The sequence below is a fragment of the Didymella exigua genome, assembly GCF_010094145.1.
Source record: "Didymella exigua CBS 183.55 unplaced genomic scaffold M421scaffold_2, whole genome shotgun sequence".
NCBI classification, from domain to species: domain Eukaryota; kingdom Fungi; phylum Ascomycota; class Dothideomycetes; order Pleosporales; family Didymellaceae; genus Didymella; species Didymella exigua.
This window is the reverse complement of record NW_022984776.1, coordinates 763,865-788,792: the sequence shown is the minus strand read 5'-3', so window position 1 is coordinate 788,792 and position 24,928 is coordinate 763,865. Positions and strand designations below refer to the sequence as shown.

The window sequence follows — 24,928 nt, the reverse complement described above, 5'->3', positions numbered from 1 at the left end:
AATGACTTGAACCCCTCGTTCCAGTGAGTATTTGAAGGAGAGGGAGGCCGTCGGTTTGTACAGTGCACGGCATTCACTCTTTAGCTGTCCGACTCCTGTCAATTGCTATCGTCAAGAAACCTCCACTATCTAGGTGCTGGTCTTATTATACTTAATACTATAATCATAATGTTTCCCCGCTCGTTGATCCTTCTGGCCTCGGCCGGCGCTGCCATTGCCCAAGTTGCGCCTGAATGCGAGCATGTCGCAGACGTGGTTGCTCTCCTCAACGCTGACGGCAAGGCTTACTGCTCTGCCGTTCTCGACATCGGTACGACCACCGAGACTGTCGTCGAGTCTGCCACCGCTACGGAGACTACAACCATCACCACTCCTAGCCAAGTCACGCTTAGCGTCACTACAACGCAGACCGACACTGTGACCGACGGCTTTGTCACTGAGACTGCTCCCACTGCTACCGCTACGGAGACTGTCACCGAGTCGACTACCGTCTACTCGTGCACCACTGCTCTGAAGCGCCGCGACTACGCTGAGGCTCGATCGACCTCTTGCACCAAGAGCAAGACCTCGACCGCCCCTAAGCCTACCTCCACCTCCTGCACGAAGAGCAAGACCAGCACTACACCTGTCCCGGCTGAGTATACTTCCTGCACCGAGAGCAAGGGTCAACAGCACGCTACCTCTGCCGCTTACGGCGCTGGCCTGCCTCCTGCCTACTCGCAGGGGGCTTCCTCCAGCGCTCAGCCCGGACACTACGTTCCTGACGCCTCTAAGGCCACCTACCCTTCGCAGCCGGCCAAGGATGCTTACCCCTCGCAGTCAGTTAGTCACTACACCGACGCTGGTGCTAAGGGTTACCCTTCTATACCTGCGGGCTCCTACCACAACGCCAGCTCCACTGCAGGCGCGTCTTCTGTCTACTACTACTCGTACCCTGAGGCGTCTTCCGCTGCCTACGATGACTATCCCACGACTTCGAGTATCTACGAGCAGATCAGCTCTTTGATCAGCTCTTACGCCGGTTTGCCGACTGTCTCCTCTTCCGCTTACTACTCGAGCGAGATCGTCTCTTCCTCTGAGACCTTTAAGCCTTCTCCTATTCCCACTCCTACTCCTACCCTGGTCTTGTCCTGTGAGGCAGCTCCATCGGTCGTCCAGACCGGCTTTGCCTGCGATGATATCACGTCTGCCTGCGGCTGCTTGGGTCTTACATCGGCCACGGCCCAGGTCACCACGACTACTACTTTGACCGAAACCAACTCCCTCACCGAGGCTACGCTCCTCACCACGACCACTCAATTAACCGAGACTGTCTTCACGACTGTTCCTGCTACCACCACCGTCACTCCTTCCTTCACTGTCACAACCACTGCTACTGCCACCGCCACCATCTGCCCCTGCTCCAGCTCCCAGGCTCTGTGCGGCTCCACTCCTGATACATGCAAGGATCTCCAGAACGATGCCAACAATTGCGGTACTTGCGGCAACGTCTGCAACAGCGGCCAGTGCTCCGCCGGCCAGTGCTTGGACTGCGTTCCCAGGACCTGCCAGACTTTCAGCCTGGGCCGTTGCAACAACGCTGGTATGTGCTACTGCATCACGGGCTCTACCGGCAAGAGCATGTGCGGTGATCTCAGCGGGTCTTGCTCCGACTACGCTAGGTGCAGCTCCGACTCCCAGTGCGGCAGCAACGAGGTCTGCACCCCGGACACCTGCTGTGGCTACAGCATCTGTATTCGTGTCAACACCTGTGGTAATCAGCAGAGCACCAAGAGGATGTTCAATCCCAGGGGTAAGGGGCCTCTGGGTAACGCGATCAACAGCCCCATTGGTCAATTCTAAATCATTTGAGAGCAAGGTGATGTACTTACAGTGAGGCCTTGAGGTCGGGATTGAGTAGTGAGACGTTTGAAAAATAGAAAATCTTACTTTCACACGCTCTCCCTATTCAAAGGAGAGGTTCACAACATACCTGTGTCAGCTCGGCCGTTCTTCGGGAATTACTCATCAAACAGCGAATCGAAGCTTTCCTGGTCGTCCTCAGCTTCAACCTTTACGACATCTTCCAGTTCCACAATGACCTTGGCCTGCTTGCTGGTTCCAGTCTCGTCTTACCCTATTTTGTGACGTTTTTGCGTCGTTTTCTCACTGATTGCTACACCGCTGGACTGCACACCCTTCGCCCTCTTCGTGCCACCAGGACTGATCGTAATTTGACCATCATCTTCTGACCATATTGCCTTGCGCTTCTGGCTTGATGACGATGAGATTGAAGATGCTACCGATGCCGCGCCTGGGGAGATTGGCGGGCTTGAAGATGTTGGCTTCGGTGTGGTAGTAACGTCCTCGGAAGAAACGGCATTCTCAGCGGGAGCAGTGCTTGGGCTGTAAGAAGCTGTGCCGTCATCTGTAGATGGCGATGCCGGTGGTGTGATCTTGCGCTTTTTTGGCGAGGATGGTGAAGAAGGTAAATCCTGCTGCTCGGCTTTCGGTTCAGACTGTGCTTCCTCGCTGTCACTTGAGCTCTTGTGCTTCCTGTGTGAGCTGGGAGAAGTCAAAGGCGTTGATGCTGGAGGATGCGAGACAGATAGCTTGATACCCATGGCATTGGTAGATGTGTTGAAGCCGTCTTGCAGATCCTGCTCAGGCGAGGATGAGGGCGAGTCATGTGGAAGTTCCTGGTGGAGCACATCAAGTTCAGTGACGGTCTGGACGTGGGAGGTGTGCCCTATTGTGGTCTCGCCATATTCAGAAGAGTCACGTCTAGCCGTGGTGGTATCTGTCACTTGAGTGCGCTCTGCCGAGCCGTCCCTTTGCTGGACTTCGACCGCCACAGTGGTCATCTCGATAATTTCGTGTGGCATCTCCGCCTTCCTCGCTATGTATAGTTACGGTAGTGATTGAAGTGATCTCGACGCCAAGTTTATCGCTCTGCAGCTTGTCACTGCGCAGTTCAATGTCTTCCGTCGAATCGTTCTCAAGATCGCTGTCGGCGACGAATCCCGCAGACTTGTGCTCCTTATTCCCGTTGGTCTTCACAGCCTTCGTCTCCTTGTTTCCTGACTTTCCAGAAGTCTTTGCCTTTCGCTTCGGCTCACTGGTCTTCTTTGGCGTTTTTGGCTTAGGCTCACCACCTTGAGCAGTTTGTTCTGCAGCAAGATGCTCAGCAAAAGGAACAGGGGGCTTTCGAATCACCGGCTTGGCTTCCGGTATGGCTTTTGGCTTGGGTTTGACTGGTGTGCTAGGCTGGGGCGGCTTGATGCTGTCTGAGTCGGACGGGTCTTGAGCGACTGAAGGTGCAGAAGCACGTGGCTTGAGCCTCCTCTTGCGCTCCTTGGATTCAGCGTCGTTGGCAAGGGAATCCACAGTCGAATTTGAGCCCTGGACTGTCGCCTGGAGTTTCTTGGCTGGGGTTTTATCTGCAGCTTCGGGTTCAGGAGAGGCGTTGTTCAGAGCTTCCTATAGCGCAGCGCCGAAATCGCCGTCCGGAATCTCTTCTTGGGCAGCTGCGAGCTCTCGCTGACGCTCATCTTCCTCTCTTTCCTCTTGCTCCTTTCGTTCGCGTTCCTTCCGTGCTGCGGCTCGGATGTTCTTCAGTCGCTCTTCCTCTTCCTCCGTCATTTCCGGCCTAGCTGGCTTCTTCGGAGTCGTGTCCTCAGTTTCAGTGGTAGGAATTTCTTTATCCTCTTCAGTCATCTCAAGTGGCGCTGCCCCCGCGCCGTTTGCGCTTCTTTGCTGTTGTCGAATCTCCTTCAATTTCGTCCGGACATTTTTGTCATTCTCTTCCATGCGCCTATTCTTATCTTTCACTTTCTCTGCAAAGTCAGCTTGCCGGGCTTTCTCTTGCACTGCGTTCTTTTTCTCCATCAGCGCCTTCTTGTCGAGCTTTTGGCCTCTCTCATCCCCTTTCCCTTTTCCGCTTTTCTTGTCCTTGTCGTACTCATCGCCAGGATTTCCTCCTCCGCTACTGGAAGGAATGCTGCCCATGAAAAAATCATCAAAAGACGCAGTTCGCGCTCAATGCTCTTGATTGGAGATGACAGTTTTTCATCCAACTGTTCTCGTAGAAGCCATCTCTTGTGATCGTCTGCTTCATGAGCAATCTGCTTGGGCAGCGCTCCCTTCCAATGATTTATCATGGACTTTGCGAGCATGTTCGCAATTTCCAGCATACCGCTGAGGCTGCTGCACTGCTCATGCTTTTCAACGCCGTCTTCATCATGCCACAACGTGCGTCGGAAGTCATGAACCTCCAAGGACCATGTCCCTTTGCGATTCAAGGGGTCAGAGAACTCCCATTGGCAGACAAGGAAAATGTGCTGCATTTCGCATATAGGTACAGTTGTGCGCAGGAGACCATCACGATGTGTTCGGATTCTGGCCTCTCGAGCTTTATCTGCCTCACTTGCTTTAGCGGGATGTAATTTGGGTATCCAATCTCGAACATTGGTCGTAACTGTAGGCCCTCGTTGTGAACAGTCCTTATGTGCTGCACTCGAGTGATGATGCGCTGGCGGATTTGCATTGGCACCTCGTGTGCCTGTCTTTGCTTCTTCGAGAATATTTGCAAATGCTGCTTCTGATACTATAGGTGGCGGAGGGGCAAGCTCTTCTTCCGACTCACTCGATTCTTGCAGAGGATCTGGTCCACAATTTGACAGGTGGAGCCTGTGCCCATCGGGGGCGCTGTTCAGTCTCTTCTTCGCAGCGAGTTCGTAGTTCTTCTTCCCGTACTTTTGATCGCACTCCCTCTTAGCTTCTTCCTTTTCCTCCTTTCTAGACCTCTCCCTAGGAGGCATGTTTGCGGTTAGTTGTATTGTTCTTGGCAATGGGATCGAGAGAGGACTCTCGTGGTAGGTGAAAACTGATTTGCGCGTCAACCAGGGCTGTCGTGGTTTGAATTGTCTGATGATTAGATGTCTCAGACCATCGAAGTGGTTCCAGAGTATATGAACTGTCACTAGAAGCTCGAGCAAATAATGCACCTTGTACCAAATGCCTCGCCCCTTCAACGTAGCAACACCAAAATTGTGCAGCATTCTCACAATGTGTGGAATGAGACACAATCGCACCGTGTCAATTGGTGATCTTCGACCGAAGTCTCCGAACAAAGACGGGTGGGAAAAGCATGAACGAAGACCTGAACTAACACAATGCACAAGGCAAGACGGCACTGAGTAATCGCCTGTCTTCTAAGACCGACAGAATGGATGCCCTCTACATGTCAGCAATATGAGCAGACAATCCTCGGTGCTACATTGTGAGATACACTTGAAATACCAGGCCTGCTATCACTCCTTTGCTAGATCGTAGAGTCAATCATGTCGCAGATCATTCGTAGAGAAAATCTTTAGATCAATGGTGTCGGCCATATACCTTCCTCGGCTTGCTGACCTTGTAAGCGAAGGGTTCTTCGTACACTTGCCGACATCCTTGCGATTTCTTGGAAGCATGAGCAAATAGATCCTTCTGAGGCTTCAAAAATAGCTCTGGAGGAGTCTCCTGCGCCAGAACCTGATCTTCTTCTTGAGTGTTAGGCTCTGCCTGTGTGTCGTAGTGGTACTGTGTTTGCGGGTAGCGATGATGCCACCATCGGTCTACGCCGTCATACGCTTCACTGTCTGCAGACGGAGTTGTGCGCACCTGAACAGTTTCCTCTCTTCGAATAGCTCGCGGATGTACGCCATCATCTCTGACACTGTGAACAGGTCCGTCGAGATCGTCAAGGTCAACGATCTCCCTCTGGAAGTACCTACCCCGTGTGGTCGTACCTACACGTTGAAGCTGTCCGGGTGTCGCTTCGGTTGGAACTTTGTACCTTCTCGATTGGGGTGCCGGAGGACCAGATCCAATTGGCTTGGCGTTTGTTTGTTGATCGTCAGAAGCCCAGTGAGGCGCCGCATCGTAGTTGCCCTCGAGCTGGGTGTATTCGTCGTTCTGATAGAATTCTTGAGGATTGACTTCTGCACAAGTGTTGTCGTGAGAATAGGGCATGGGTTGGCTTGCGAACTGATCATTAGTCTGTGGCTCATGTGCGTACTCGAGATCGTTGACGGGGCTCTCCTGGAACGGTGCATGCTTGTGCTTGAAGAAGCAAGAGGCCGTCTCGTCAGCAGGCGCGCTTTCAAAGGACTGCACTGGTTTTGGGGTTGGCTTCGAGGTCGAAATCTGTTCAATGAGTTGGTCGTCTTTGCGGCGCGGACGCCATTTCCTGATAGATCGTTCGTACTGAGCTTCAAATTCTGCCGCCATCATTGGATGTGTGAACCAGATATGGCTCAAAGCCTCTGTCGCCGACATGCGGTCTTCTTCATCTAAGACTAGCAGACGCTTGATGAAGTCTTTCGGTGCAGAGGCGATTGATCCCCACAGCGGATGATACTCATCGTCGAGGACGCTTAGGTCGCATTGCGCAGCAAGTTGAACGATGACGCGTCGAGCATCTTCTTCGAAGGGGCCGTTTTGTCGGCAGCTGAAGATCTGCTCGCCAGTAAGTATAGCTGCCGTTATCGACCCGATAGACCACATGTCGACACTCAAAGAGTAACCCCAAGCGCGGGGAATCGCCTCGTTCGCTCTGTGGATCTCCGGTGCAGTGTACTCCAAGGTGCCCACAATGCTGAACATTCGTCTCAGCTTGCTGTCCGTTAAGTCGTGTTGAGTGTTAGCGTTGGGTAGAAAGCGTGCATTACCGAAGTCTGTTATGATTACGCGTGCGCCGCTGTCGAGCGAGGTCATCAGGATGTTGTCAGGCTTCAGATCGCGATGCACAATGTCTTGACCGTGCAGGTATTCCACGCCCTTCAAGACTTGCCGAATGATGACTGCTGACTCGATGCTTGGGATCTTGCCTTGCTTGTACTCGATGTACGAGAAAAGGTCGCCACCGGTGACGAGCTCCTGAAACATATATATCGTCCTCCGGCTCCAAAACACTTTCTGTATATGGACGATGTTGGGATGGCTGAGATCCTTCAGAATGTCGAATTCTCGGAAACAGCTCTGGATTTTCTCAGGAAGTTGGCTGATCGCTTGACTCGAAGTCCACTGTCCATTGCTTGTAGGTCCACGCAGGATAACACGCCGATCATAAAGCTTCTCGAGATTAACGATCTTGCAAGCAAGCTGGCGCTGACTCTTCTGATCGATGCCAATGAGCACTTTGCCATACCCACCTTCGCCGAGCAAGCGGCCAGTGATGAGGTACCGAGAAGCAAGACTCAACTTCTCGCGCTCCTGCATCGACGTGAGAACGCAGTGTTTGACCGTTCCGAATGAGTGGTAGATCAAAGTGACGGTCTCTGACAGTTGCAGCTCGTCTCCATCGTCGAGGAGGAAAGTGCCGTTTTTGCCCATCAAGACGCCACGACCTTGTGAGCCATTGCACTCTGCGTTGCTCTTCTTTAAGTAGGTGCCGTTAGCTGAAACATCGGTTGCATAGACGAATGGAGCGATGTCAGCAATCGGATCTTGTTCGTACAGAATGCAATGGACGCGAAGATGCTCTCTGGAGATCGTAAAGTCGTCATGCCAGCTGTAACGACTGATACACATGTTAATATTTGCGACAATACCAGTCAGATCACTACCGCTCTCACCAGTTCGAGTCTCTGCCAAGCATGAACTGTTCGTTGCCGCAAACTTCGATCGTGCCGTGCGTATCTGTAAGTGTAAGCTTGGTATATTAATGAACAATTCCACTTCACCGACTGAAAGGATCGCAGCCCGCCAGCCGAATATCGAAGAACGCCATAATCTCGTCCGCCATATTGTACAGCACTTCACCACCCCTACGATCGCGGAGATGAAGTGAACGCACACTGTGACGCTGCAAGGTGACGCGACGCGTGACCCGTGCTTGCCGCAGCTAGCGTGCCTTCCTCGAAGCTCGCTTAGCTCAATTAGCGCCTGCCAAGGCGCACCACAAACCAAAGCCAAAGCTGCGAGTTCAGCAACTCTCCTTCTGCATCCCACGACACTCATCTCAAAGCAACGTAAGTTGATATCCGCGCCCAGTAGCATGCTATCAATGCTCAATTGAGCCTGGTGTGGCGACCTGTTCTCCGTTGAGCATTCGCCATTCTCGCTGCAGCTCCGCATGACGTGAATTGGAGCTACAGTTGCTAACCCCAACCGCAGTCAGCCGACAAGATGAGAGCCAAATGGAGGAAGAAGCGCGTCAGGAGGCTTAAGCGTAAGAGAAGAAAGACGAGGGCTCGTTCGTAAGTTGCACCTCACACTTGTCGCGCAATCGCACAATACTAACATCGTTCTCAGCAAATAAACGGCTCGCCCCCAATCTCAGCAACCACCACCTCAGTCTGAACGATAACGATCACTGAATGCACCGATCTGCGCATCACCTTCCGTCCGCCCAACCCAACTGTTTACCCGAACGTCGCCCAGCTACGTCATTCGGCAGACATGCGACACGAGCTCCAATCAATCCACGGAGGGCGACTGCAAGACTGAGAATGGCAATGGACGCTGGTCAATCAACCCATTGAGGTCTCGGGAGTTTACTTGAACACGATGGTCACTCTAACACCGGTCGCACTTCACCAGCGCTTCGCACACGCGTTGCACTTCTGAAAACGGCCTTTGACTGGCACATCTCCGTGTGGAGACATGATATCGAATGAAAAAATGCTTCACGACAAACAACTGTCTCTCTTGTGCGATTTTGTGATGTGCTGCTTCTGATGTGCGCTTACCGAGAGCTTCCCCGCATTTCGGCTTGTGACGACAAGCGTCGTAAGGCTGGAGCCGGGACCCGATCACGAGACGTTGCGGCTACGAGTCTTCAATGTCTTGGTCAAGTGGTCTCGTAACGAGGACCGTGGCTGGTGCAAGCAATGGCGCTGAGGCTGAGCACAACCAATGGTCATCCGATATACCTTCTAACTGAATCAACTGAGCAGAATATGCAAGGATGATACTGCAAGCGGAGGGGAGAGTGAGGCACATGCGTCGAATGGATCCTTCAATAGAAGCAGGGTCGCCATAAACCATCACTTCTGCTACGATCCCTTTGTACGCTCGCTTTAGAGTCGAGACGGTAATCGCCAGCTTCTCGTCTGAAACCGTGTGAGAAGCAATGGGCACATGATCTCCTCTTAGCCTGTCACTTGTTCCAGCTCCCGGAGATACAGTATCCAAAGCGGCAAGCTGTACCTAAGGCCCAAACACCATGTCCTCGAATCCGTATTCTCGAGAAACTCAACACACCAGAGCAGGTCACGACCGCGGATAGCGCTGATTTGCTTGCTCATCTCGAAGGTCTCTTGAAGATTCTGTTCTTGCTTTCGCCCTTGCTTTGCAGCTGCTTCCGCAAGATTCTCACCCACTGGCCTAACAAAACTCACTTTCTCCATCGATAGCCTCCGCAAGACACCTCTCGTCTTGGGACAGACTTCGGAGCTGGCGTGGCCGAGGATAGGCCTGTCATCTTCTAGCCGCAAATGGGAGCCGGCTGCTGAGGCTATATTGTGAGGCTGGTGGACGTAAGCACGGTGGAGGAGCGTTGGTTCTTCGATTTGCACTGCCATTGAAAAGGTACTCTTCTCGAATGTGACTGGTCTTTAAATTCAATGAATGGCTTCGAGGACACTCTTAGATCTGTCGAATGGGAAGCTTTCCAAGGCCTTTCGTGGTCTTATAGCTACAAGCTCGAGGTTGAACCGTCGCGTCTTGCCTTTGACGTCGATGCAAATATGTCCATGGCTGAATGACTAGCTCTGCGTAAGTCGAGGCGTCGTTAGACCCTGCAGTCGTGGGTGGTCACAGCTGCAGCCCACCTGCATTCTCCGCGATCGCGCAGTTGACGTCGGCGCGTGGCCTCTGCACCTCCGCATTCGTTACACCGGCGACCTCGCGACCCCCTTTAAGATCTCCACCGCCCTCGATCATGCGCTGAACACGAGCCTGGCAGGAGTGCCGGTTCTTGCGAGATGTCGCCTGACACACTCGCAGGGCGGGAGCGCCTAAACCGAGGTCACGAGCCGCCGAAGTCAAGCCATCATCGCTTGGCCGGAACGTCTTTCCCCAGACGATATAACGCGATGGACGCGCCGGTGTTTCGCCCCACATTGCCCCGGACATCTTCAATCCTGCGATTTCTCAGACCCGGCACGTAGTCCGTACTGTGTATTCTTCTGCTGGGAGCCATGGCCAAGCCTACGCGGTACACCTTCGACGTGCGCCCTGTCGCGCACCCAGATGCCATTGTTGCGAGCGACAAGTATCGATTTACTATTCTTACAGACGGCCTCTTGCGATTCGAGTGGTCCGAGGATGGCAAGTTTGAGGACCGGGCGTCGACCTTTGCGGTCCACAGGAAGCTGGCCGTGCCAGACTTCTATGTGTGGGACCGCGGCCACGGCATCGAGATCGTCACGAAGCGCTTCCACGTCATATACGATAAGCAGAAGTTCAGCTCCGATGGGCTCAAGATCAATCTGAAAGGCAATGTCACAGGATCCTGGGCGTATGGGCAGGATGTCTCAAACCTAGGAGGAACTACACGCACTTTGGACATGGTCAACGGCAGAACAGAATTGGGACCAGGTGTCTTGTCGCGGGACGGCATTGCAGTTCTAGACGACAGCAAATCCATGCTCTTCGAGAAGGATGGGTGGATTGCAGGTCGCAGGAACCACGCCGACGTTGATATGTACATCTTCATGTACGGTCGCGATTACCGCGAAGCTGTGCGCGCCTACTACGCTGTCTCTGGAAGCCAGCCATTGCTACCACGCTACGCTATGGGCAACTGGTGGAGCAGATACCATGCCTACGACGAGAAAGAGTACTTGGATCTACACGACCACTTTGAGAAGGACGATGTACCTATGAATGTGGCTGTGGTGGATATGGACTGGCATCTTGTGCACAACTTGCCCGATGGTATCAACGGCTGGACGGGATATACTTGGAACAAGGAGCTGTTCCCAGATCCTGATGCGTTCATGAAAAAGTTACACGACCGGGGCATGAAGTTGACCCTAAACCTGCATCCTGCAGATGGCTTCAGGTGGCATGAGGCGCAATATGCGGAGGTTGCGAAGTACATGGGTATCGATCCAGCCAGCAAGAAGACTATCGATTTCGACTGCACGGACAAAAGGTTCATAGATGCCTACTTCGACATCGTGCACCATCAGCATGAAGACCGCGGTGTTGATTTCTGGTGGATTGATTGGCAGCAGGGCAACAATTCCAAGATTCCTGGCGTCGACCCGCTTTGGGTTCTGAACCACTTCCACTTCCTCGATAGCGGTCGGGGGTCGCAGAGACCGTTGATCTTTTCGAGATTTGGCGGACCGGGTGCGCAGCGTTATCAGATTGGTTTCTCTGGCGATACTATCATTACTTGGGAGTCGCTGAACTTCCAACCGGAATTCACAGCTACGGCGTCGAATATTGGGTATGGTTGGTGGAGCAACGACATCGGCGGCCACACACACGGCTACAAGGACGACGAGCTGACCACACGATGGGTGCAACTGGGCTGCTACTCGCCCATTCTGCGATTGCACTCCGACAACAATCCCTTCAACACTCGCGAGCCGTGGCGATTCAACGAGGAGAGCCGAGTCATTATGGAAGACACCTTGCGTTTCCGCCACCGGCTGATTCCATACCTCTACACAATGAACGCTCGCTCGGCATCAGACGACGAGCCCCTCATTCAGCCTATGTACTGGGACCACCCTGAAGAAGACTCAGCCTACAATGTACCCAACCAGTTTCGCTTCGGCAGCGAGCTTGTCGTGGCTCCCGTCACCCAACGCCGTGACAGCACAACTCAACTCGGCGCCTCAAAACTCTGGCTTCCAAGCGGCCGCTACATCGACATCTTCACCGGCGTAGTCTACAACCGCAAGGGCGATCTGCAGGTCCACCGCCCACTCCACCAAACCCCTGTCTTTATGCGCGAGGGCGCCATCGTCCCTCTCGATGGCGCGTGGCGACCGAAGAACGGCTCACCAAACCCCGAGTCCATCGAGCTCCTCCTCGCGGTTGGCGCCGACGGGTCCTTCACCCTGATCGAAGATGACAGCAGCGGCTCTCAAGTCGACGACGGTGGCTTCCGCATGATCGAGGACGACGGCATCGAAGCCTCAGCAGACAAGACCGTGCACTTCAGCTACACGCCCATCACATACAAGCAGTCAACCGGGGTGTTGAAGATCGGGCCCACGAGCCCGCCGAACAGCGCGATTCCCAAGAACCGCACTTGGAAGATCAGACTGCTGGCTCACACGCCCAAGAAACATGCGGAGATAAGGTGTATCTCGCTCAGTCCGAGCGCGAAGCGTAACGCGAAACCGCTGTCCTTTAGCACGGCTACTGAGAGCAACGGTACGGTGATCACGCTGGGTGCTATCCCAACGGATCACTCGTGTATCATCGAGCTTGGCTCGAGCTCGTCGTCCGGGCCGCAGCTCGATGTCATCGATCCGAATGTGAAGATCTGGGACATTATCGATAAGGCGTGGATCGAGATGGATCAGAAGTGGGATATCTGGAACTGCGTGAATAACTCGGAGCCGGTCTTGAACAAGGTGCGCGCGCTGTCGAACCGGGGACTCAAGCAGGAGTTGCTGGATGCGATTCTGGAATTGTTGCTTGCGGATGAGCGGTATGCTGGGGAGGCGGAGGATGAGCTGATGATGAGGTAGATGAAGCTTGGCCGTCATGTGTTGCAGGACTTTCTCTTTGCGTAGCATCTGTCTGGTTTTATAGATCTCTGATACCTTAGAAATACCTGACGTGGCAGATACCTGGCTAAGGGATAGAGTTCTTCGGTGGGAGTGTTTGGTGACATTCTGGAGTCGGGGACGAGCGAGCGTCAGGATGTCTGTACAATTCGCAACGTCTGCAGTACAACGGAGCTTTGATTTACGTGTAACCGGCACAATATGTTGATGAAATCAGACTGTATCAACTGCGCTAATCTATCCCAACGTTGCAGGTGTGTTCTTGTCACGACGGGCCGCACTGTGTGACCAAGCCCTGTATATCCAGCATTTTGACCATATCTCCAGTCCTGGAGGCTTTCCGCCCCTTGATCAGACCAGCTGCCACAAGGCAATGCCCTTGAGATTGCAGCTCGATCTTATCGGCGTTCTACCTCACGCCGCCCAGTCCCCTCAGAACTGTGCCATAGGATAGGTTCCGCTTCTACTTGGAAAATGATGTCATCACTCTCAGCTCCAGCTCATCGCGCGACTTCCCAACTGCCAAATGCGCACCATAACGACGCGTGTTGAATTCAGAACGATAAGTGCTCTCCCTCTACGAATCTTCTTCTTTACACCTCCAATGGCAACCAAGGAATGCTCGCTGTGCCACACCCTACGTGGCGTCCTCGTGCGGTGCCAAATCGACGAGTCGGGAAAGTGGAACTTTGTTTGCCCGGGGAAGTGCTGGCACTCGGTGTCTGGCGGCATTGAGGACGCGAAGGGCCTCGAGGGGCTTTATCCGTACTACCGCTACGGCGGCATGGTAAGTCAGACGTTGTAGGCGTCACACGTCGTGATGGGTTTGGATCGTGAGATGGTGGAACTTCAGCGGCTTTCAGAGCTGACGGCTCAGCAGTGGAAGGACCGTAATGCAGATGGACCGACGTCTGCGAAGAAGCCGCGAAGAGTTAAGGAGCGACAGAGAAAGGAAGAAGCAGAACGACAAGCAGAGCAGAACGCGCAACTACTACGAACCGCGCCGTCAGAGCATTGATAACCTTCGTCTACCGATAGCCCCTTGAATGACGAAGACGAAATACCACTCCAGTTCCGCCGCAGATCAAGCTTGGTGAGAAAGACTCGGTCCCGAAGAGATCAGCGAGGCCTACGAGCACTACTACGACAACGTAGACCGTGAGTGCTCGACTAGGCGACCAGGACCAGATCCGCTCAGCACATGGCCGCCACTACGGGAACCGAACCGGGGGCGTCTTGGCAAGTTTCTACTCGAGAAATCCATGCGGATCGCAGACTGGTGTGGTATTTGGATGGAGGTGTGCGGGGTGCGGAGGGCGACGTGCATGTCAAGGCGATTCAGAGGCAGGGGAATCAGCGGGGGAGGCAGCGGCGGGGCAAGATGCCGCTGGGGCCGACGCTGTAGGGGAGAAAGCGGAGCGGAGGGCAGAGTCGGAGAAGGCACGACATAAATGATTTGTGAGCGCGAGTGCGGGACCTTCTGGGAGGCGGCGAGCAAGTGGGTGGGTTGAGGGCGGCTTCGATGGGTCTTGGGTGGACGCTTGGGAGGAGGCAGAGAGGGGGGCGGTTCTGCGATCCATCTCCGTGGGTGAGATTAAGGCAGCCTTGGTATGCTCACATGCTGTATTGCACGTCTTGCTATATGTTTGTACATTCCCACAACGCCTTCAATGCGCATATCGTACACACCTCCTCTCTACCGCCTGAACTCAATCTCCTCGGGAGTCTTATGCCCCTTCATCGCCTCCTTGAAACCCCTGCTGTTCAGAATCTCATCGACCTTGGCCATCACTGGGCCCTCGCGCCTCCTGCTCTTATCGTCGGGCTGAATAGCCTCACCCGCGCGCGTCGCCGTCTCCAGGTCCTCGTACTCCCAGATGTTCGCCTTCATGCCGACGCCGTGGTACTGGTGCTCTGCCAGAAACGCCAGCCACGCCTTGACGACATCCGGGTGCCCGTCTTGGATCTGGATCAGGCGCCGCATGGTGATGCGCTCAAAGTTCTCCTGCGACTTCTTGAAGATGAAGACGTCGCGCGGCACCGTCCAGCGCTCGGTTATGCGCGGCAGGGGGATGGGGCCGCGGGCTGACAGGCCCATGTAGTAGGCTGCGCGCACGGCGAAGTCGGCGAAGAGCGTCAGGTTTTGGACCGAGTAGGTGCGCAGCTGCAGATCGCACACGGGGACGCCGTACTGGGGCTCACGGCGCAGCGGGCGCATGTTGACGGCGCGCACGTTGAGGGGCTGGCGGAGCTCATCGAGGGCAGCTTGGGTCTTGGGGTCGAGGGGCTCTTTGTCGCCGGGGAGCTTGATGCCCTTCTCCCTGGTGGCTGTTAGCAGGGGCGACCGCACGGCTGAGGAGAGACGCACTTCGCCAGCTGGATGGGCTCGACGCCGCCGCGCTTGTACATGCGCAGCAGCGTCAGGTCGTCGGGCGTCGACTGCATCTGCTTCCACATCTCCTGCGCCTCCTCGCGCGTCCTGGGCTCGCGCCTGGCGGCAGCCTTCTCGGCTTTCCTCTGGCTATTCCAAAGACTGTCTCCTTGTGAGCGCACCGCCTAGTATCGAGCATGCGGTCCTGCCTACGTCTTGTACTCGACGGGATCCAGGCCCATCTTCTGCAGTGTCTCGTCCAGCGGCAGGTTGCCGGCCTCGACGTCGGCCATCAGCGTGGCCATGGTCTTTTTGTGACCGACATCCTGTGCGTCTTCTTTACGTGCGGTCGTGGTCGAGAAGGGGCGGGCGGCGTGTGTGATCTGTGTGCGTGAGCCCTGAACTGTCGACCATATCCCAGCAATTGCAACCGCAGTGCAACATCCACGCAGACGCTGCCGTCCAATTGCGTGCCGTCATCTCACCTTCATCCGCTTCGCCGGCCCCAGGAAGGAGCGCATACATCTCCGCGCCGCCATTATTGCTGCTGTCGTCGCCGCTGGCGTTGGTAATGTCTCCGACATAATTCGAGATGGAGCTAGCCGTATCCGGCCACCGCCCGGCGCGTCGGATTCCGCCGTGACCTTCCCGCGGGGTGATAGTAGATATCCACAGTCCCAAGATATTCTCGAATTCGGTTGCAGCTGGTTTCCGGCTCCTGACACTCTGCTATACCATCGATTCAAATTTGAGAAAGAAAAAGCAAGGAATCATGGCTTCACTCGATCAAGTCGCAGCACCGAACGCCTATGTGCGCGCAACCGAGACCGCAAAATATGTTCGAGACCAGCTTCCTGAGAGTCTTAAAAGCCCCAAGGTAGCCATCGTGTGTGGCTCTGGATTGGGTGGTCTTGCAGACACCATCGAGGCTGAGCCCAAGATTGCCCTGGACTACGCGAACGTCCCCAACTTCCCCCAGAGCACCGGTACGTACTTGCCACATGTTCGGATGTAGCTGCGAGATCAACGAAGAACGGGTTACGATGACTGATTTGAGGCAAGATGAAGAGCAAAGAGGTTGATTCTGAGGAGATTCAGTTTTGGTCGTCCATCTGGTCGCAACTGGGAAGATTGAATTTGCCTCGAGACTCTTGCTTCAAGTCGGAGATACCCTGTTGCGGCATGAACACTCCCCTTCTCGTAAGACCGAAGCTAACAAACCTTAACAGTCGTCGGCCACGCAGGCAAGTTCGTCTTTGGCCAGATCGGACCCCAAAAAACCACAGTAGCCCTGCTAGTAGGCCGCGCCCACTTCTACGAGGGCCACTCCATGGACGCCGCCACCTTCGCCACGCGCGTGTGCAAGCTTCTCGGCGTCGAGACTATCATTGTCACAAATGCCGCTGGAGGACTGAACCAGAGCTACAGCGTAGGCGACATCGTGTGCCTCAATGATGTATGTCGAGCTGCAACAGAGGATCCCGCGTGAGAGCGTCGCTAATGACTTGTGTAGCACCTCAACATGGCGGGCCTTGTTGGCATTCACCCCCTGCGCGGGCCTAACATTGAGGAGTTTGGCACACGCTTCCCCCCTCTGTCGGATGCATACGACCTCGACCTCAGGCGGAGAACGCACAAGGCGTGGATCAAGTTGGGGCTGGACAAGGGGCAGAGGAAGTTGCACGAGGGTGTTTACGCATTTGTTGCGGGGCCAACGTAAGTTCATCGATCAGTGTTCTATATGCTCGAGCTAAGCTGAGTGATTGATCTAGCTACGAGACGCGCGCCGAGTGCCGCATGCTGAACATGCTAGGAGCCGATGTGGTTGGCATGTCGACGGTGCCTGAGATCATTGTCGCAAGGCATGCTGGCATCCGCGTCCTAGCGTTCAGTCTGGTAACCAACAGCGCTGTGCTGGAGGCTGGGTCCAAGGGCAGCGATGCGGAGATTCAGGACATGAACAGGGCGGAGCTGACGGCGCATCTGTGCAAGGGCATGGCGAACCACGCTGAGGTCTTGGATGCGGGCCGGGAGGCGGCGAAGGATATGGTCGCCTTGGTCAAGCAGGTGCTAAGCGATCTGCATAAGGAGTAGGTCGAACCGAGTGATCGACTCAGTCAGCGCTGCATGTGTTTATCGCCATGGCTGGGATGTGACATGAGAGCAAAGTAGTGGACAGACATGCGGCAGGTAGCCAGCAAGGCCTTACACAACGGATAGACAAAGACGCTTGAGAACCAAGCGAATGGAACTCATGCTCAAGGATTGGTGACCCTGCCCTTGTTGCGCTTCGCTTGTTGTTTCTTGTAGAAGTTCTTGCCTCCGCTTGCCTTCTTCGTAGAGATGTCGCTGTACTTGCGCTTGAAGCGACCGCTGTTCTCCTCTTGGTTGATGACCTCCTCAAGAAGGGTCTGCTTGCGTTCCTTGTTGCTCAGACGGCTGCTGAAGAACTCGGTGGGGCCCTCGATGATAGTGCCCACCTGCGAGAACGCAGGAACATCGTTCCTTGCGTTGTCCTTCTTGTAGTGGCGCTTAGGATCAAGCACGCTCCTCATCTTCAGAAGCTGCAGGTCACGCTTGAGCTCGGGGGTGAGGTCGGTCTTGGGCATGTTGAACCACTCAGCGCCGGCAGTAGCTTTCTTTTCCTGTTGTTGGTCAGTGTGTAACCAAAAATCATACTAGTGTACACAAATGTGTAGCGTGAAGTGCCTCAGTGTAACTATGAATAAAACCATCAGATGGTGCAGGAAGGCGTCCAAGACGGAGCCCGAGTCTGCGTCAGGAAAAAGTTTGGGATAATTATCATCACCGGCAGGGGACTGCAAGTTATCTGACACGTACCTCTTTGCGCTTGCGCTTGTCGGCGATGGGGTCATCGATCTTCTTGATACCGTTAGCAAGAGCCAGCTGCTTCTTGTCGATTAGCTTCGAGTGATCAAGACGAGTGATGTTGCCCTCGGTCTTCTCGTATGTGTCAGCGATGTGCCCTGGCCTCAGTTTGGGAAGCTTGAAAGGCGCCTCTGGAACAGCAACTGGCTGCAAAGCTGCCTTTGCGCGCATGCGCTCGGCGGCCTCGTTCAGTAGCTCTTTGATCTGCTGATCGGAAAGTTCCTCATCGGTGTCATCCTCGAGGAGAGGCTGATGCGCTGGCAATAGCTCCATTTTGGCGTTTGCGTGGGATGCACAGAGATTTGCAGAATTCGACATCGCGAAACTTTTTGAGAGGGCTGAAATTCAGCTTTGACCAAGTCGGCAGAAGCAACCTCCGTCCACGGGCCGACCGGTTGAGCATCAAAAGCAGCCGAAGCTCGCAAGCCGGGTCAGCTTCGCTTCACTTTTCAGTCCTGGAGAGCTTATGATGCGAGTCTGCATGCTCGACACTTCTCTTGGGTCTAGCAAGGCCAGCGCACAGTAGACGGCTCGTCAAGAGGCTGCTACTCTCGTCTCTGTCCAATGAGATCGCCGAACCAGGATGCTCTGGTTCTCTGCAATGTGCTTGCTCTGAAGATTCTGCCGTCGTTGAGTGCTTTCAAGGGCGTCGGACCACGATGGCTGAACACTAGAGCCCTGTGTAAGGCCAAATGTGACGCGCATGCATAGGCGCTGTATCGTGATCGTGCTGTCAGGCCGTGGGCTGTGACGGCTGTTTCCTGTGCAACAATCACCACAGGATGCATATAAGCATGGCGTCAGGCTTGGTGCCATCACATTGGCTTCCAGGCTCATTAACGAATCCACTGCGCTTCTGGATTGTTTGTTTTTGAATGATCTTCGCGATCGATCACTAGGCCCAGCGCGGAGCCCAACTTGAAGTTCGTCACCGCCCCGCTTGAGCTTGCTGCAGCTCCCCAACCACGCCTCGGGACCAACCACGCCAGACACCACCACAGCATATTCACGAACGACGATTGGGCCTCACGCAGGATAATTGCACATATCTGACCACACACGTCGCGATCTATTATCCGCATTACTTCAGGAGCCGCGCTTTATTGTCGTCGCGTAACACTGCGCGACAACGCAGCCATGGATCAGCTCCAAGGTCACAACCAGCAGAAGATGCGCACAGCGCCAGCTGCACCGAGGCGGTACGATGGGCAGTCGGGTAACCCTCTGTATGATCCCGCTAACGGCGGTCACTATGGTAAGTTCGCATTCTCCCACGGCGCATAGGCGCAACAACGCGCTCTGTCGCAATGTGAATACGTCGAGCTGACTGTTTCCAGGTGCCTCTGCTGCTGTATGTACATTCGCGCACCCGTGCACAATACATGACATATTGGAAGCTGACATTCGGACCAGATCGCTGCGCAAGGCCACGCACCCGACCCACAGCTGTTCACCCAGTCATGGCAGAATGTATGAAGTTCAAGTCCATACAAAACGTGCCTCGAATGCTTACACAGGAACAGGTCAACCAGGGCCTGACAGGTAACTATCGCGACATCCTCAACACGTACTGGCAACAACAAGTTACGAAGCTCGAGACCGACGAGCACGACTACAAGCTTCACCAACTTCCGCTGGCGCGCATCAAGAAGGTCATGAAAGCCGACCCCGAAGTTAAGATGATCTCAGCGGAGGCGCCCATCTTATTTGCGAAGGGCTGCGACATCTTCATTACAGAGCTCACCATGCGCGCATGGATACACGCCGAGGAGAACAAGCGTCGAACGCTTCAGCGATCTGATATTGCGTCCGCACTCAGCAAGTCAGACATGTTCGACTTCCTCATCGATATCGTTCCACGAGAGGAGGCACACCCTCACAAGAGAGGTGGTGGACAAGGCACTGCTCCTGTGCAGTCATCGGCGGCGCAAGTACCTCCGGGTGGCATGCAGCCGCAAGTGCACGCACAACACCAGATGCCTCCCCCAGACTATGGAATGGGCCAACACATGCAGCCACAAGAGGACTTCCGCCAGCCGAACATGTACACAGGTGCTGTGCAGGCTGACCCCAACGCCTACGGACAGCAGCACATGTTCGACCAGGGAGTATATGGAGGTTACCCCATGCCGCAGCAGGTGAGTTCGTATAGCCCACACACGGCGGACCGTGCTAACCTAGTGTTCAGATGTACCCCGTTGGCCAGCGAGGACCGGACCCTGCTGGAGCAGGGGATCACCAAGGCTACCGTGGTGACGCCGAAGCAGATGCTGATGCTGAAGGCGAGAGGGAAGACTTTGGCCCTTGATCTAGGCTGACTTTGCTTTGATAGGCGAGCCAGATTGTGACTCTCTGAGACCCAGTGTTGAACCGTACTATCTTACAGCAGTCCTGCCTGACCCCAGATACTTACGGCCTTGAATTGTTTGAGTGAGGCTGTATCGCAGGCAAGCGGTATTATTAAGTAATGTGCGCTGGGTGAATAGGCTTGGACAATATTTCTCTACATTTGGCGTTCTCGTGTGGCTCCCAGCGGCAGCTTACACGGCTTGGTAGTCCTGCGGTGTTTGGAGCTATGGGTCTGGTATTGGCACGGCCGCGGATGGCCTTACGGAGGGCTGGCGTTTTCAGGTAGACACAAGATGAGCAAACTGAACATGCTTCTCTCCTGTTTCATGCGCACGCGTTTTGCGGCCGCGCGGGTGTCCGGTCCTTTCCGAACTGCTGAAGGTGGGTAACCGTCGATGCACCGAGGCTCCCGGCAATGTCATCATCGTCATGTGCAGGTGTGAGCGAAAGCCTCACGAACATAAAGAAGCATAAATGCCCCAGTCAAGATGAAGATGTCACGATCTCCCTTTGCCCGCATTCGCAGCGTTCCTTGCCTCAAACCCGCCTGAACGGTCCACTCTACCGGGACCCCGCCAGTCGCCCCTGCCGCCAAGTCAGCTCGAACGCTATTCACCCCGTCTCGTGCTACGAGCTCTGTACCTAGTACTTAAACTTTGAGTCTTCTGCTTTCTGCTGCACCTACAGTTTTCCCCCAGCTTCACCTCTCTTCTCTCACCTTCCACTTGGTGATTTAATTGCTCTTCCTTGATCCCCGCAGTCCTCAGAGCTACCCCGCTCAATCAACAAACACACCACCACCAACACGCATCCCAACAAAATGGTCAAGGCAGTCGTTGCAGGTGCCGCCGGTGGCATTGGTCAGGTGAGGGTGAATTTGTAGAGCTCTAGAGCGCGTCTAATGGTGTACAGCCTTTGTCGCTCCTCCTCAAGTCAAACCAGCACGTCACCGAGCTCGCCCTCTACGATGTTGTCAACTCGCCCGGTGTCGCTACCGATTTGTCACACATCTCGTCCCCAGCTGTACGAGCTAGCTTCCACGCGTCACAGACAGGCAGGGGCTGACAAGTAGCAGAAAGTAACAGGCTACCTCCCCAAGGACGATGGCCTCGCACAGGCTCTCAAGGGCGCCGACATCGTCGTCATCCCCGCTGGTATTCCCCGTACGTGGTCCCTCGGCGATCATACCGGCAATTGATAGAGCTCTTGCTAATTATCCGTAGGCAAGCCTGGTATGACCCGTGATGACCTTTTCAAGATCAACGCCGGCATCGTCAAGGGCCTCATTGAGGGCGTCGCCCAGCACTGCCCCAAGGCCTACGTCCTTGTCATCTCCAACCCCGTCAACTCGACAGTCCCCATTGCCGCCGAGGTCCTGAAGGCCGCTGGTGTCTTCGACCCCAAGAAGCTGTTCGGCGTTACCACACTCGACGTCGTCCGTGCCGAGACCTTCGTTGCTGAGATCACTGGCGAGAAGAACCCCGCAAACCTCAACATTCCCGTTATTGGTGGTCACTCCGGCGAGACCATCGTCCCCCTGTTCAGCCAGGCCAAGCCCAGCGTCAGCATCCCTTCTGACAAGCTCGATGCTCTCGTAAACCGTACGTTCCCGTCTTGAGAACGAGTTACAATAAGCTAACACGAAGCAGGCGTTCAGTTCGGTGGTGATGAGGTCGTCAAGGCCAAGGATGGTGCCGGTTCCGCTACTCTCTCCATGGCCTACGCTGGCTACCGGTAAGAGAACAGAGCATACACTCAAGGATCACAACTGATTTTCCTAGTTTCGCCGACAAGGTCATCAGGGCAGCCAAGGGCGAGAAGGGTCTCGTCGAGCCCAGCTTTGTCTACCTCCCTGGTGTCCAGGGCGGTGATGTCGTCGCTAAGGCTACCGGCACCGATTTTTTCTCTGTACCCATCGAGCTTGGCCCCAGCGGTGCCGAGAAGGCCATCGACGTCGTCAGCAGCGCCAACGATCACGAGAAGAAGCTGCTCCAGGCTTGCTATGACGGCCTCAAGGGCAACATCTCCAAGGGCGTCGAATTTGCCCAGAACCCTCCTGCCAAGTAGGTCTTCCTGCCTTTACATGGACAGCCAGATATTAACAGGTCCGACAGATAGGCTATGATACCCTGAACGGATGATGAGACACAAACACAGAATGTAGCATTCACATGGATGTGCATACTTCACTGCATGAAGAGCTACTGCAGTCCCATCAAGACAGCCCAATGAAATAGAATCTTTGAAGACAAAGATGCCTTGTCCGTGACGAGGCGTTGATCAAGTCGCTATGCTCCAAACGCCGCCCAATGCCGCTGAATCACATCATGCATGCTCCTCTATCTTGACTCAATTCTTCGCCCCTGCCGTCCTGATTTGGAACGTCGCACTCGGCAGCGCACTACACTCAGCCTGCACACTCGCCCTAATCCCCAAGCCCTCCAAACACCCTCGCACCACACCCGCCGGGAAGTACAAAAACGGCTGCACCCTCCCAATACTGTTGGCCTCGCGCCCCAGCCCCATCTCATTTATCCCATTCCCGTCCGCGTCGCCCTCCCTCAGCATGCGTTCCGCGGCCTCGTTGATGCGAACTTGCACCTCCGGCGTATACTTTTTCGTGTCGAAACTCATCCGTGTGAGTGGCTTGAACGTGTTGTCTGTCAGGACATAGATGCCGCGGTGGTTGGTCTTGAGGTTGTCGATTTGCTTGCGGAATAAGAGCGTCCAGAGGTCTTTGCACAGAAATTTTATGCAGTCGAGTGGCGTGGTGGGGCGGGGAGTGTCGCGAGAAAATCTGCGATGGTGTTAGAAAACGTAGCAGTGTGTAGCTTGGGATGGAGACCATGCCGTTCTACGACCCCGAGGCCGACGCGGTACCCTAGGCTCTCTAGTCTGTGGAACACCGCCTCGCGCGATTCTTCCTCGTCGACCGTTAAGGTCCCGCCGCCGCCTGTTGTCCCTGCGCCGCCGCCTGCTGCTGCTGTGCTGCTTGCGTCGTTGCTGTGTGACGATAGTCTATTTGCTTTTGTAGTTGATGTGCCGGTCCACTCCTCTTCTCGCGCTGCTAGGTCAGCGGTTATTCGGTATGCCATGGGTACGAGCTCGATCAGGAGCAGGTCCAGACATGTCGAGTTGAGTAGGGAGAATGTGGGGTCGATATAGGAGGTTGGTGTGTCGGTGGGAGCTTGTACTGGTTGCGCCATCTTGAGCGAGATCTGTTTCGAGTTGTTGCGATTGTGTCACGGTAGCGACCCTCAATTGACGCTGAGATGGGGGCTTCGTAGACGTAGCTTCGAGGGGTGCGAGCTTTGAGATGCTCAAGATCGTGTGCAGTACGGTCGTGCGTAAGTGTAGTGAGGTCGTGTGGGTGGACTTGAGAATACAGAGGGATTGGATATGCTGGATATGCCGTGCTGAGCTATGGCGAGCTTCAGTGTTGTGCTTCTGATGTTGTGGGTGAGTTGATGCACTTGAGCCGCGGCCGATCGTCAGGGTCCGATGTCATTGCTTGGCGAAGAAAGAGCATCCTCGACGCGTTCATGCTTCCATCACCGACTGGACTGAATCGCCAGAAGATTCCGCCAGCAGCCGCTCGAGGATTGACTGGTCTGCAAACGCAGAGGATTTCAAGCTGAGACGTTAGACGAACATCACTTGGGAGCTTCACCCTAGATTCGTGATGTTTTCCAGATCGCCAATCAGCACATGTTGCTGGACCTTCTCAGCCATCCGTGCTGCAAAGTTACTCTCATCGACGTCTCGACTTGGAAGGTCGATCAAATCGTCATCATTTCACACAACATCAGTACGGTCAGATGACTCGCTCTCCACAAGTTATCAGCAGACCGTCGCTCCGGACATCATTCGGAAAAAGCTGAAATGGGGGTTCAACATCTACCGCTGCGACTATCAAAGCGACGATGCCTGGAGAGCGTTCATGCAAATCTGGAGCGAAGAAGTAACATCAGGCGTACGAGGATTATATGTTGATGGCGACCGCATTGCAAGCGCACTCGACATGAGTGTATACAGCGACCGAACAGCTCTGGACGGAGCAACTGTCGAGCAAGTCCAAGCGATGCATGCAACGCACACAAAAGAGCAGGCGAAAATGGGTCACGATATTTACCACTCCGACTACTGTGTGCACATCGATACCAATGCACTCTACAGCTGTATACGCGTCCTGCAGCTGCCTGAGGAGCAGCAGTACAAGTTCGGGATGCCGAGACGATACCCTCGAGATCCTGTTCTAGGCAAGAGCCCCTACGTCAATGTCATCCGGCCTCCAAATCCGCTCTACGACGGCGAGGATGTTTCTAAGGACATGAAGCTGCCAATCTCTGTCAAGGTCTACTTGTGGACTGTCCTGCCAAGCATGTATGAGAACATCGGTAAGGACTGGTTCTACCGATCTGCAATGGAGGACTTCACGCACGACCAGGATGGAGTCGTTGTACAATGATCCTTGGCTCTCTGATACGATCGATCTCCAGGTCTTCGCCACCACAAGACTGGACTGTGGGGAGGAATGATATTTGACTGATCTCGTTCTGGCACGGCAAGGTTATCTCGAAGCGCGGTCTGCTTTGGT

The 24,928-nt window shown here is 54.6% G+C and overlaps 12 protein-coding genes across 12 annotated transcripts; 6 read left to right on the top strand and 6 right to left on the bottom strand.

Annotated features, from left to right (window-relative positions):
• The first annotated feature begins 42 nt into the window (after positions 1-42).
• Positions 43-2,066, top strand: M421DRAFT_197568 (uncharacterized protein). The gene has a single exon (XM_033588071.1). The coding sequence runs from the start codon at positions 169-171 to the stop codon at positions 1,840-1,842; it is 1,674 nt and encodes a 557-aa protein (XP_033453698.1). The 5' UTR covers positions 43-168; the 3' UTR covers positions 1,843-2,066.
• M421DRAFT_857 (uncharacterized protein) lies at positions 2,001-3,987 on the bottom strand (the record flags this gene model as incomplete). The annotated part of the gene is made up of 4 exons (XM_033597580.1): positions 2,001-2,087; positions 2,160-2,843; positions 2,893-3,407; positions 3,525-3,987. The coding sequence occupies 4 exons, from the start codon at positions 3,985-3,987 to the stop codon at positions 2,001-2,003; spliced, it is 1,749 nt and encodes a 582-aa protein (XP_033453697.1).
• Positions 3,988-5,013: 1,026 nt separating this feature from the next.
• On the bottom strand, positions 5,014-7,785 carry M421DRAFT_415793 (kinase-like protein). The gene is made up of 3 exons (XM_033590831.1): positions 7,711-7,785; positions 7,599-7,662; positions 5,014-7,543 (listed from the first exon to the last, which is right to left on the bottom strand). The coding sequence occupies exons 1-3, from the start codon at positions 7,766-7,768 to the stop codon at positions 5,356-5,358; spliced, it is 2,310 nt and encodes a 769-aa protein (XP_033453696.1). The 5' UTR covers positions 7,769-7,785; the 3' UTR covers positions 5,014-5,355.
• A 1,285-nt stretch (positions 7,786-9,070) lies between these two features.
• On the bottom strand, positions 9,071-9,470 carry M421DRAFT_415792 (uncharacterized protein). Its single transcript, XM_033590830.1, has one exon. It carries the CDS (start codon positions 9,372-9,374, stop codon positions 9,117-9,119), a length of 258 nt encoding a protein of 85 aa, XP_033453695.1. The 5' UTR covers positions 9,375-9,470; the 3' UTR covers positions 9,071-9,116.
• A 696-nt stretch (positions 9,471-10,166) lies between these two features.
• Positions 10,167-12,683, top strand: M421DRAFT_88661 (glycoside hydrolase family 31 protein; the record flags this gene model as incomplete). The annotated part of the gene is made up of 1 exon (XM_033597688.1): positions 10,167-12,683. One exon carries the CDS (start codon positions 10,167-10,169, stop codon positions 12,681-12,683), a length of 2,517 nt encoding a protein of 838 aa, XP_033453694.1.
• Positions 12,684-13,326: 643 nt separating this feature from the next.
• M421DRAFT_854 (uncharacterized protein) lies at positions 13,327-13,740 on the top strand (the record flags this gene model as incomplete). Its single annotated transcript, XM_033597574.1, has 2 exons — positions 13,327-13,509; positions 13,603-13,740. The coding sequence occupies 2 exons, from the start codon at positions 13,327-13,329 to the stop codon at positions 13,738-13,740; spliced, it is 321 nt and encodes a 106-aa protein (XP_033453693.1).
• A 551-nt stretch (positions 13,741-14,291) lies between these two features.
• M421DRAFT_415789 (30S ribosomal protein S10, mitochondrial precursor) lies at positions 14,292-15,652 on the bottom strand. The gene is made up of 4 exons (XM_033590829.1): positions 15,579-15,652; positions 15,307-15,476; positions 15,091-15,255; positions 14,292-15,043 (listed from the first exon to the last, which is right to left on the bottom strand). Exons 1-4 carry the CDS (start codon positions 15,630-15,632, stop codon positions 14,419-14,421), a joined length of 1,014 nt encoding a protein of 337 aa, XP_033453692.1. The 5' UTR covers positions 15,633-15,652; the 3' UTR covers positions 14,292-14,418.
• Positions 15,653-15,771: 119 nt separating this feature from the next.
• M421DRAFT_415788 (purine nucleoside phosphorylase 1) lies at positions 15,772-17,546 on the top strand. The gene is made up of 4 exons (XM_033590828.1): positions 15,772-16,079; positions 16,323-16,549; positions 16,607-16,809; positions 16,866-17,546. The coding sequence occupies exons 1-4, from the start codon at positions 15,866-15,868 to the stop codon at positions 17,185-17,187; spliced, it is 966 nt and encodes a 321-aa protein (XP_033453691.1). The 5' UTR covers positions 15,772-15,865; the 3' UTR covers positions 17,188-17,546.
• M421DRAFT_52566 (Fcf2-domain-containing protein) lies at positions 17,352-18,255 on the bottom strand (the record flags this gene model as incomplete). Its single annotated transcript, XM_033595029.1, has 2 exons — positions 17,352-17,738; positions 17,935-18,255. 2 exons carry the CDS (start codon positions 18,253-18,255, stop codon positions 17,352-17,354), a joined length of 708 nt encoding a protein of 235 aa, XP_033453690.1.
• Positions 18,256-19,119: 864 nt separating this feature from the next.
• M421DRAFT_88657 (nuclear transcription factor Y subunit C-3) lies at positions 19,120-20,290 on the top strand (the record flags this gene model as incomplete). The annotated part of the gene is made up of 5 exons (XM_033597686.1): positions 19,120-19,237; positions 19,320-19,333; positions 19,396-19,452; positions 19,506-20,120; positions 20,171-20,290. 5 exons carry the CDS (start codon positions 19,120-19,122, stop codon positions 20,288-20,290), a joined length of 924 nt encoding a protein of 307 aa, XP_033453689.1.
• Positions 20,291-21,064: 774 nt separating this feature from the next.
• Positions 21,065-22,530, top strand: M421DRAFT_197328 (malate dehydrogenase). The gene is made up of 6 exons (XM_033588069.1): positions 21,065-21,196; positions 21,244-21,354; positions 21,407-21,494; positions 21,555-21,932; positions 21,981-22,065; positions 22,113-22,530. Exons 1-6 carry the CDS (start codon positions 21,152-21,154, stop codon positions 22,396-22,398), a joined length of 993 nt encoding a protein of 330 aa, XP_033453688.1. The 5' UTR covers positions 21,065-21,151; the 3' UTR covers positions 22,399-22,530.
• A 38-nt stretch (positions 22,531-22,568) lies between these two features.
• On the bottom strand, positions 22,569-23,881 carry M421DRAFT_197386 (transport protein particle component). The gene is made up of 2 exons (XM_033588070.1): positions 23,182-23,881; positions 22,569-23,128 (listed from the first exon to the last, which is right to left on the bottom strand). The coding sequence occupies exons 1-2, from the start codon at positions 23,535-23,537 to the stop codon at positions 22,681-22,683; spliced, it is 804 nt and encodes a 267-aa protein (XP_033453687.1). The 5' UTR covers positions 23,538-23,881; the 3' UTR covers positions 22,569-22,680.
• Positions 23,882-24,928: the final 1,047 nt, after the last annotated feature.